General features: G+C 45.6%; 1 protein-coding gene across 1 annotated transcript; it reads left to right on the top strand.

Moving 5' to 3' along the window:
• Positions 1-138: 138 nt before the first annotated feature.
• LOC115118545 (TBC1 domain family member 17-like) lies at positions 139-9,949 on the top strand. The gene is given in 18 exon segments (XM_065006675.1): positions 139-239; positions 1,341-1,436; positions 3,212-3,289; positions 3,372-3,489; positions 3,615-3,798; positions 4,073-4,184; positions 4,268-4,400; positions 4,403-4,437; positions 5,733-5,858; positions 5,970-6,073; positions 6,190-6,284; positions 6,378-6,494; positions 6,627-6,727; positions 6,833-6,932; positions 7,153-7,250; positions 7,380-7,496; positions 7,585-7,671; positions 7,789-9,949. Coding segments are annotated over 18 exon segments (1,926 nt in total). The 5' UTR covers positions 139-209; the 3' UTR covers positions 7,984-9,949.
• The last annotated feature ends 1,380 nt before the right edge of the window (positions 9,950-11,329 follow it).

Below are 11,329 nucleotides of genomic sequence, written 5' to 3'. Positions count from 1 at the left end.
TTGATTTGAACGCTCGGAAGTCGGAGATTTCCGATTTCCCAGTTCTGAGTTCCCTGTTGTTTTGAACGCGGCATCTATTCCAATTTAGACGTGCCACCACCTATGATTGGTTGATGTTCCTGACTGTCGTATAACGTAGACGCTGCAGTCTATGAAAGCGGAAGTCTTCTGACGACATTTGTTTTGAAAAAAAGGCTAGTGGAAGAAAAATGGAGCCAAAGGCTGAGACTAGTCACAAGGTAAGCGCAATGTATTGACATTGAAGTTTAGATTTCGTCTTCGTCTGATTGATTCGGTCTGTATTAAAAGGCCGCCAACTAAACAAACTCGGTTATCACCATTGTAGCTAGACTATCACCTTCACAACAAAGTCGTGTGATATTTGGGGACGCTGACGTAACTACAGTAACAGTTAGCTAGCTAACGTTATAACAACAAACAAGCTAGCTTCATAATTATTTCCAGATTCAATTGATATTTGCTGCTGTGATATATTACTTGTTCAATAAATTGGTCACGAGAAATATCATCATAGCTGTGCTATTTTCCACGGCAGACTTCAATATGTAAAGCAATAAGCACTGCTGGTTCTCTTAACAGCTACTAATAGTAGTTAGACCTGTTTACAGTGAAGAAAGGGTCCCGAGGCCGAGGATCCCATTCCATAGAATTAGCATCGTAAACTTACCTGTGAATGTGATTACGGTATCTAACTAACTAAACGTTTGAGCAGTTCGTTGGTGGAGGATGGCCTATGTAATATTTCACCTGAATTGATGTCGCAGCTGGCATATTATTATTGATTATACATTTCGGGTAATATACAGGATAGATATGATGGTATATTGTATTTGTATGGAAGCTAGCTAGATCTATCCAATTGGGTTCAGTCAGTTTAAGACACAAATCAAGTGTTATTTGTCACATGCGCCGAATACAATTGGTGTAGACTTTACCGTGAAACGCTTGCTTACGAGCCCTTCCAACAATGCCGAGTTAAATAAAAAAAAATGGTAACGCAAGAGGAATAAAATGCACAGGAATGGAGCTATAGACCGGGAGTACCAGTACCAGGTACTACCTGGGAGAAACCCCTGACAGGCACACAGGTGGAATCACTGTGCGAGTGACTCAGCGTTCATGTGACTCTATTTTGTAGGCTACAGTAAAGTCAGCTAACTCATCCTCTTTGGGATGTCATTTGATTGTCATTCACCACCCTATTCCCACTCGATCACACTTTCTGATTCATTGCACTGGAATCCATGACATGACATTTTCCCATTAGTTTTCACTGCAAATTATATTCTATTAATAGCATATGTTGTTTTGCCACACAGCTGGTGTTTGAGAAGGAGGGGGTTTACCTTCACACCAATGCCAAGAGGAGCAACCAGGACACCACAATCCCAGGATTCATCCGTATAGTGGAACGGGTAAGTTGGGCTTCTCCCATAGACACCATATTTACAGTGAGCTCCAAAAGGGGTGGGTATAATTTGTGGAACGTTCCAAAAGGAATCTGTCCAAAAACGAAGTAAAGTACAAGGAGGTTGCCAACAAACAATGCATACAAAGTAGCATGATCAATTCACCTAGCTAACTATCTGCCGAATAGGCATCAGCTCACCACGTAGCTTATTCTTAATGCTTGTCCCTAGACTACCAGAGTGAGGACAGACATTTTTTGTAAAAAACGTGGTAAGTGAAAAACTTAATGAAATAGCCCACTCCCTACCCGGTATCTTATTCTGCCACTATACAACTTTGTATGCATTGTTTGTTGGCAACTTTGTTATTTACAATGTTTTTGGGACAGATTCCTGTTGGAACCTTCCACAAATTATACCCACCCATCCAAAAGTATTGGGACAGTGACACATTTATTGTTGTTTTGGCTCTGTACTCCAGCTCTTTGGATTTGAAATGATACATTGAATATGAGGTTAAGGTGCAGGATGTCAGCTTTAATTTTAGGGTATTTTCACCCGCTTAGGAGTTACAGCACTTTTTTTAGGGGATCAAAAGTATTGGGACAAATTCACTTATGTTTATTAAAGTAGTCAACATTTTAGTATTTGGTCCCATATTCTTAGCATGCAATCATTAAATTAAGCGTGTGAACCTACACATTTATTGGATGCATTTGCTGTTTGTTTTGGTTGTGTTTCAGATTAGATTCAGATTTTGTGCCCAATAGAAATTAATGGTAAATAATGTATTTTGTCATTTTGGAGTCACTTTTATTGTAAAATAAGAATACAATATGTTTCTAAACACCTCACATTATTGTGGATGCTACTATGATCAAGGATAATCCTTAATGAGTTGTGAGAAAGTTAGAGGCATAAATGTCATATCCCCTCAAATGCTAACATCTCCTGTTACTGTAATGGTGAGAGGTTAGCATGTCTTGGGGGTATGATAACTTTCTAACTCATCATTGTATAATTTCAAGTCCAAAGTGCTGGAGTAGAAAGCCAAAACAACAGCAAATTGTCACTGTCCCAATACTTTTGGAGCTCACGGTATATGAAAATATTGCCTCCCCGAGTGGCACAGCGATCTAAGGCACTGCAGTGCTAGTGGCGTCACTGCAGACCCGGGTTCGATCCCAGGCTGTGTCGCAGCCAGCCGTGACCGGGAGACCCATGAGGCGGTGCACAATTGGCCCAGCGTCGTCTGGGTTAGGGGAGGGTTTGGCTGGCTGGGATGTCCTTGTCCCAACGCGTTCTAGTGACTCCTTGTGACCGGAAGGGCACATGCGCGCTGACATCTGTCTCCAGCTGGACGGTGTTTCCTCCGACACGTTGGTGAGGCTGGCTTCTGGGTTAAGCGAGCAGTGTGTCAAGAAGCAGTGCGGCTTGGCGGGGTCATGTTTCGGAGGACGCATGGCTCTCGACCTTCGCCTCTCCCGAGTCCGTACGGGAGTTACAGCGACAGGACAAGACTGTAACTACCAAGTGTATATCACGAAAAAGGGGTAAAAAGTACAAATAAAATAAAAATATGATTATTGGTTGATCGAAAACCAATTCTGGTCATATTCAAAGTGTACTCATCCCTGTGGTGGAAGTCTTTGTCATCAGTAACTTTGTTTTGCTTCCTTTAGTCAAGGCCTATAGATCATATACAGTATGTCCTTTCTTCTTAGTGTTAGGCTATCACATGTTATTCTGGACTAGACTAAGGTGTTTGTCTATGTTTACAGGGTGGGGAGCCAGCTTTGGAGTGGAGCGCACTAGAGGACGAGGACCGCAATACGGCTGCTGTATTCTACACTAAAAAGGTGAGCGCTTGTTTAGTACACTAGTGACACACATCACTCTGTTTTCTTCATGTTCTTTATATACGTCCTGTCTTCCTGTTAGGATGGAGAAGGAGGGGTGGAGGACACCAACTTTGACCCTGGCTACGAGCCAGACTGGGCAGTCATCAGCACAGTGAAGAGAGACAGAGTCAGAGAGCACCCCCCTGTCAAAGAGACAAGTACGTAGACTTTTATAACTTGCCTTCTGCGTTTGTAGTTCTCATACTAGGCTATACTCACAAGTGTGTTTGCAGCAAGTGTATAGTGCTATTCTTGATGTTGATGTCTCCCCCTCTGTTCCCAGGCCAGTGGTCGTTCTCCCTGCCTCTGTCGGAGCTGTACTCTCTGCGACGGTCCCGTTTCTCCCTGGGGCGTAACTTCCTGGTTTTTACTAGCAGGGGTGGCCACCCCCTCCCTCCTCTGCACTTCCATAGGGGGGGCACCAGGGAGCTGTTGAGGGCCCTGCAGCGTTACATCATCCTGGCCCCGTGAGTAGCAGCAGACAGCCAGCTCTCCCTCTCTCTCTCAGATCAATGCCTCAGAGGAATTCAAGGCATTTCACTGGCATATAACTTGACTCTGAACAGTAGAGTTTAGCAGCTGTTGTACCCAACCCCCTTTCTACATACATTCTGAAGTGTCTTTTTCATACTTTCTCTCTCTTTCTTGCTAGCGTTTTCTTCTATTCTGAGCTTCTATATCTTCTCTGTCGCTGTCTGTGTCTCTTACTATCTGCCTGACTGTGTTTTTCTGTTGTTTTAGATCACCTGTAGATGGTCGTCTCTTCCTAGCGTATCCCCATGACTCTGGGGCTCTCTCTCAGTCCTTTGATGAGCTGCACCTCTTTGACGATGGAAGCTCCGACCTCGTCTCTGTAAGTCTTGTGTTTTGTGTGCGCTATTCTCTGAGAAGGTTTAATGTGTGTGTTTATAATTATATTAATCTCTTTGTTTCCAGAGGTTTATCCAGGACCCTTATGCCACCACCTTTGGGGGATTCTCCAAGGTCACCAATTTCTTCAGAGGGGCTCTACGACCACCAGATTCCCCCTTCCACTCTCGTGGCCCTCAGGACCACCATGGGCCCCCTCAGCTGATGACGAACCAGGCTTTGAGCTCATCACCTGTGTAAGTGGGGGGATGGGGTTGGAGATGTAAACTCATCACTAGCCCTGACATCTGGAGTAGATGGAGAAGAGGACCTCACTTTATATCATCCAGGCGTTGGCTGTAACATACGGATGGCGACGTCATCCAGGCGTTGGCTGTAACATACGGATGGCGACGTCGTCCAGGCGTTGGCTGTAACATACGGATGGCGACGTCGTCCAGGCGTTGGCTGTAACATACGGATGGCGACGTCGTCCAGGCGTTGGCTGTAACATACGGATGGCGACGTCGTCCAGGCGTTGGCTGTAACATACGGATGGCGACGTCGTCCAGGCGTTGGCTGTAACATACGGATGGCGACGTCGTCCAGGCGTTGGCTGTAACATACGGATGGCGACGTCGTCCAGGCGTTGGCTGTAACATACGGATGGCGACGTCGCCCAGGCGTTGGCTGTAACATACGGATGGCGACGCGCCCAGGCGTTGGCTGTAACATACGGATGGCGACGCGCCCAGGCGTTGGCTGTAACATACGGATGGCGACGTCGCCCAGGCGTTGGCTGTAACATACGGATGGCGACGCTCGCCCAGGCGTTGGCTGTAACATACGGATGGCGACGTCGCCCAGGCGTTGGCTGTAACATACGGATGGCGACGCGCCCAGGCGTTGGCTGTAACATACGGATGGCGACGCCGCCCAGGCGTTGGCTGTAACATACGGATCGCCCAGGCGTTGGCTGTAACATACGGATGGCGACGCGCCCAGGGCGTTGGCTGTAACATACGGATGGCGACTGCCCAGGCGTTGGCTGTAACATACGGATGGCGACGTCGCCCAGGCGTTGGCTGTAACATACGGATGGCGACGTCGTCCAGGCGTTGGCTGTAACATACGGATGGCGACGTCGCCCAGGCGTTGGCTGTAACATACGGATGGCGACGTCGCCCAGGCGTTGGCTGTAACATACGGATGGCGACGTCGTCCAGGCGTTGGCTGTAACATACGGATGGCGACGTCGTGCCCAGGCGTTGGCTGTAACATACGGATGGCGACGTCGTCCAGGCGTTGGCTGTAACATACGGATGGCGACGTCGTCCAGGCGTTGGCTGTAACATACGGATGGCGACGTCGTCCAGGCGTTGGCTGTAACATACGGATGGCGACGTCGTCCAGGCGTTGGCTGTAACATACGGATGGCGACGTCGTCCAGGCGTTGGCTGTAACATACGGATGGCGACGTCGTCCAGGCGCGTTGGCTGTAACATACGGATGGCGATATCAATGGTGAGAGTTTTCTTTTTGGTGGTACCAGGGGGTGGAGCTTGGCCCTAAACCAGACGTAACCAGGGGACAGCCTCTTGACAAATGGGAGGAGTTCCTGGACCCAGAGGGGCGTGTGAAGGACCCACAGCAAATCAAAGAGCTGGTCTTCAGGGGGGTAAGACCGTACAGTATAATTCCTTTCTGACACCATCTTCCATCCAAATGGGTTTTGCTGTAAAGTGTCTGCACCTTGTCATTCAAACCATCCCTCCTTTTCCTCTCCTAGGGTATCACACCATCCCTGAGGAAGGACGTGTGGAAGTTTCTGCTGGGTTTCTATCCCTGGAATAGTACCGTGAAAGAGAGGGAGGACATTCTGAGGATGAAAACGTTAGTCTCTTATCTCCCTCGCTTGTTATGGCTCTCTTATCACAGACTGGGACTGTTGTCTAAACGGGTGTGAGTAAATTCATCTCCTCAACCCCTCTGTGTTTTTCTGTCTTCAGAGATGAGTATTTCAGAATGAAGGTTCAGTGGAAGTCAGTCAGTGAAGAGCAGGAGATGAAGAACTCCCTCCTCAGAGGATACCGCAGTCTGATAGGTTGCTGTCTGTTAAACATGATCTCACGCCTCATTGGTTGACACACATTTTATGATTTGTTACTTATCTGTTCATGTTGTTTTGATTGGACAGAAAGGGACGTGAGTCGGACGGACAGACACAACACCTTCTTCTCTGGCAACGACAACCCAGGCCTGACTCTTCTCAATGACGTGCTGATGACATACTGCATGTTCAACTTTGATCTGGGTAAGCCACTCCCCTTGTCCTTACACTTGAAAGTTCAAAGCCATTGTATCACATTTCAACTGTATTTATTATCAATATCTCACACCTGACTCTCCTCTCTCCTTGTGGTTCCTGTTGTTTCTCTCCCTGCAGGCTATGTCCAGGGGATGAGTGACCTCTTGGCTCCTCTCCTTTTTGTCACTCAGAACGAAGTGGAGTCCTTCTGGTGTCTGACAGGTTTTATGGAGATGGTGGTAAGCACCTTACTCTCTTGTTAAATACTCATATATTACCACATACGAGTGTTAAAACATAGCATTATACACTATTTTAACGTTCTCTCTCTCTCGGGCCCTCAGCACCAGAACTTTGAGGAGTCTCAGGAGGCCATGAAGCAACAGCTCCTTCAGCTCAGCCTGCTGATGAAGGCTCTGGACCCTGAGCTCCTTGACTACCTGGGTAAACGATGACTATCACTCAGTTACTGTGTTTCGCTCACACTTCACCATAACTCAAACGTGTTATTACTCAGTGAGGTAGACATTCATCATGCAGTCAATTCTCTAATCAGCCAATTGATTATATTTGACCTTAACTCAAGGTGTGTTATGTAACTACCTGGATGCGTAATCCGTTGACATAGTAAGTTCTTCACATTGTTATGTTGTCTTTCTTTCAGACTCCCAGGACAGTGGCTCTCTGTGCTTCTGTTTCCGTTGGTTACTGATATGGTTTAAGAGAGAGTTCTCCTTCGAGGACATCCTGTCCCTTTGGGAGGTGAGTGGGTGGATACTACTCATTAGAAACACTCGCATGTAGCTTAGGCTCTACACACTATATGGAAAAAACCCTTAGTTTTACAATATATGTAAGTAAACACACAGTGAGCGCACTGTTCTGTACTAGGTTCTTTGGACTCGTCTGCCCTGTGAAAACTTCCATCTGCTGATGGCCGCTTCCATTCTGGAATCACAGAGGGGGGAGTTCATCGGCTCTGACCACGACTTCAACACTATTTTGAAGGTTGGAAAGGTGTTTGAAGTTATTTTTCTTAATGATGTTGTCTTTTTGTTTGTGTACAGTACTAAGGACTGTTTGTGTCTATGTGCAGCACATCAATGAACTGACCATGAAGCTGGATCTGCAGACAGTCCTACGAGGAGCAGAAGCTAACTACCTACAGCTGGCCTGCTGCAAAGTAGGAAATATCTTAGAGGAGGATACATTCATTTGGACATGATATATTTAACATATTGTGTATTGTCATCTAACTGATCTAACCTCCTCTCCTCTCTCCATTCCTTCTGTCTCTCAGGAGCTGCCGGTGAAGGTGCAGGAGGTCATTGGTCTGTACGTTCCCCCCAGCCCTGATGACGAGACAAGCCCAGAATCAGAGTCACATGAGACGCAGTAGATTCTCAGCCGATCACAGGCAGCAGCTACTGAAACAAGCCAGTCAAGTAACAGCACTGCTGCTACAGCAGCACGCCCTCGCCCTACCTACCCGTAACTCTGAAGGACAGGGTGATTGACATGAGTAGAGAAAGCCGTTAACCGATATGAGGTGTTCCATATAGGAATATATACGCTCAATGGCCAGTTACTTGTTTTTATTTTCTAGGTACACCCATCTAGGTACTGGGTCGGACACCCTTTTGCCTCCAGAACAGCTTAAATTCTTGGGGACGTGGACATGTTGCTCAATTGATATCAAGGGACCTAACATGTGCGAAGGAAAACATTCCCCATGCCATTACTTTACCTGCCACCAGTCTGTACCGTTGACACCAGGCAGGATGGGTCCATGGACTCACGCTGCTTACACCAAATCCTGACTCTGTCGTCAGCATGATGCAACAGGAATCGTGATTTGTCGGACCAGGCAATGTTTTTCCACTTCTCAATTGTCCAGTGTTGGTGATTGCGTACCCACTGGAGCCACTTCGTTTTTAGCTGATAGGAATGGAACCCGGTGTGCTCGTCTGCTGCAATAGCCCATCCATGAAAAGGACAGAGGTCAGCGGTTCAAGGTGGCGTTCTGCACACCACTGTTGTATTGCGCCGTTATTTGCCTGTTAGTTTGCATGATTCTTGCCATTCTCCTTCGACCTCTCATCAACGAGCTGTTTTCACCCACAGGACTGCTGCTGCCTGGATGTTTTTTGTTTGTCACACCATTCTCGGTAAACCCTAGACACTATCCTGTGCGAGAAGCCCAGGAGGGTGGTCGTTTCTGGGCGCCTGGCACCAACGATCATACCGCACTCAAAGTCGCTTAGGGCACTTGTTTTGCCCTGGCACGAACCGGCTCAAAGCCCGTAACAAAAGGGAGACAACGTGGAGATAAGGCATAACAAAAGATATATTTATTAACTAAAGCAGCTAAGGAAAATATACAATGGTGTGTGTAATCAGTAGTGTAAGTGAGTGTTTTGCATGCATGAATGTGATAATGCAGGGTGTTGAAAGATGCTGTCGCAAACAACCCAAAACCACCAAGAAACACAACAAAATCCATAAAGGTGTCTGCATGGAGAGAGTCTCCTCCATGAATGGGGAAGTGGTGTATTTATCCTGGGAGACACCGGGCCCAGGTGTTTCCCATGTAGCTGACGACCCTCCCAACTCCGCCCACCAGCATCCTAATAAGGAAATAACAGAGAGAGAATACGGAATAGTAACTGAATGCCTGTCTGCCTGCTTTATATAGGCCATGGCACTCACTGCCTGTAGGAGCTAACCATTTTTGTGAATGGGGTGGTGTACCTAATAAACTGGCCATTTATTGTATATTGGATGATATGGGGCATAGGAGAGAGTGTTTGATGATGTACTGTAGTGCATGATGAGGGTTGCAGACTGTTACCATCTCTGACAGACTGGGCATTAGAGTGATAGGTTGTTTTTTCATGAATGTAACTATCCCAAAATATTGAAATGGTCTACATATGTAGTGCGTTGTCTTTATATAAATACCGCAATACATTTTTTTTGTTTCCCTTAAATATTTTGTGAATCCAAGTCATGTCCAGTCATTTATATTTCCATTTGTGTACCTGTCTTGTGAGAATTTTTTTTTTCATTTTTTTTTCTTCCAAATTCTTCTTTGTGAAATGCTTCCATTTTAAAATTCTGTTAAATTGTTTTATCCCTGTCTTTATCTCAGCCCATTTGTCCCTTTTTTTTAATGGTGTATCATTGTGGTCTGCATTATTTCCACCCTGTTGTTCTCCTGTTCCTTCTATCCATGCTCTCCTCTCTATTGCTGTCCTTGTCACTCTAAGTAATACTAAATATAAAATGAAGAATAATCTTACTGACAGAGTATTACAAGTACTATAAAATGCCTGCCTTAGTGTTATACATGCAGTACTATAATGTTTAAGGTTTTTAACTACTGGTATTATGTCATAACAATATTTTCACTTATCTGAAATTGCTGAATCTTGCCAAATAAAGGGTACAAAAACAATCTATTACTGGTGAAATTGACTCTCTTTTTCAGATGTTTACTAGTCATATGTTCCCACCATACCGTGTGACCCCCCCATTCTGTTAACCCTCCACTACCCTCCCAAACTATTTATCCTAACACTCTCATGAATCTTAATGCGTGACTAGTCCATGCCCTCTCCCTCATCTCCGTTCCATATGAAGTTTTCGACATGGAAATGCTAGGACGTAGAAGAGGGAGATCGAATTGCGAACAATGAACGATTTACCGGAAACCTAAAATACAAGTATGTATTTGAAGTGGGGAAACTGTTGGGGTAAAACTGTTTGATTGTATTACTATTTATTGATTGCATTTTGTATTTTAATGGTATTTTATGTGTTCTGCAGCGCTCATTTGGAAAAGAGGCCTGGATCTTAATGACTTCCTGTTGAAATAAAGGTTCATTCAAATATTGTCTTGTCAGATGGTCTGTGAGTTTTGATGCTCTTGCTGTTTACACCACAGTTATTGTTGTAAACTAATAAAATTAAGTGTAAAACACCACTCATTTGCCAGAAATGTGTCAAAAGCACTTAGTTCTGAGTGATAAAGTGTTTATCAGTTCTGTAGGATGGTTTATGCATTGTGTTAACTGAGTGAGCAGACCCCCTTCCCCTCCCCGTCAGCAGGTGTCTGTGCGGTGAAAAGGGATCTCTGTCCTCCACTGTCCCGGGCAATGAGGTGGAAAATGAGGGGCGGAGAAACGCACTCCCCTCTCAAGACCGACTGGGTCGTCCATGTCTCTCCGTCCCCCTCTCTCCCTCCTTCCCTCTCTGTCTCAGTTTGAATACAGCTGCAATGTATGAATTTAGCAGGGTACTTAAACAGGCGGGCGATCTGTCACTCTGTTTCTCTTCCCCACGCCCCTCTCTGCCCTCTCTCTCTTCTGACCTGACCTCTTCTGACTCCCACAGCCAAACTCACTCTGGCTCTCATTCAAACTCAATCTGTTTTCAGTGCTAATCCAATCACTGTTTATGGATGTCTCTCTCAACAGCCATCATCCCCTCTAATTCTACAATGGTCCCAGTGTGTTGGGGTGATAATCTCTCTTGTTGTGATTGTGTTACTGCTTGGAAGGGGTTTTATCTGGAGTGTTTGAGACCTCAGAGGAGATAGTCTGTGGTTTAAATCTCAAGTTCCAGATAAGTGTGCTCTTACTAAAGAAGAATGCCTTTTGCATTATTCTTGGGGTTTTCCAGCAAATGTGCAGCCATGAATAACACACACACACAGATGACTAATGATTAAGGGTGATCGAGGAATATTTCAGCAATGAAATCTCTTGACTTCGAAGAGATTCAACAAAAGGACTCAGAAATGATGCTTTAACTTTCCACAGTAAATGTTAGTGAGAAAC

The sequence above is a fragment of the Oncorhynchus nerka genome, linkage group LG21 (assembly GCF_034236695.1).
Source record: "Oncorhynchus nerka isolate Pitt River linkage group LG21, Oner_Uvic_2.0, whole genome shotgun sequence".
NCBI lineage: Eukaryota > Metazoa > Chordata > Actinopteri > Salmoniformes > Salmonidae > Oncorhynchus > Oncorhynchus nerka.
Note: the sequence above shows the minus strand (reverse complement) of the source record. Positions and strands in the feature narration are given on the sequence as shown.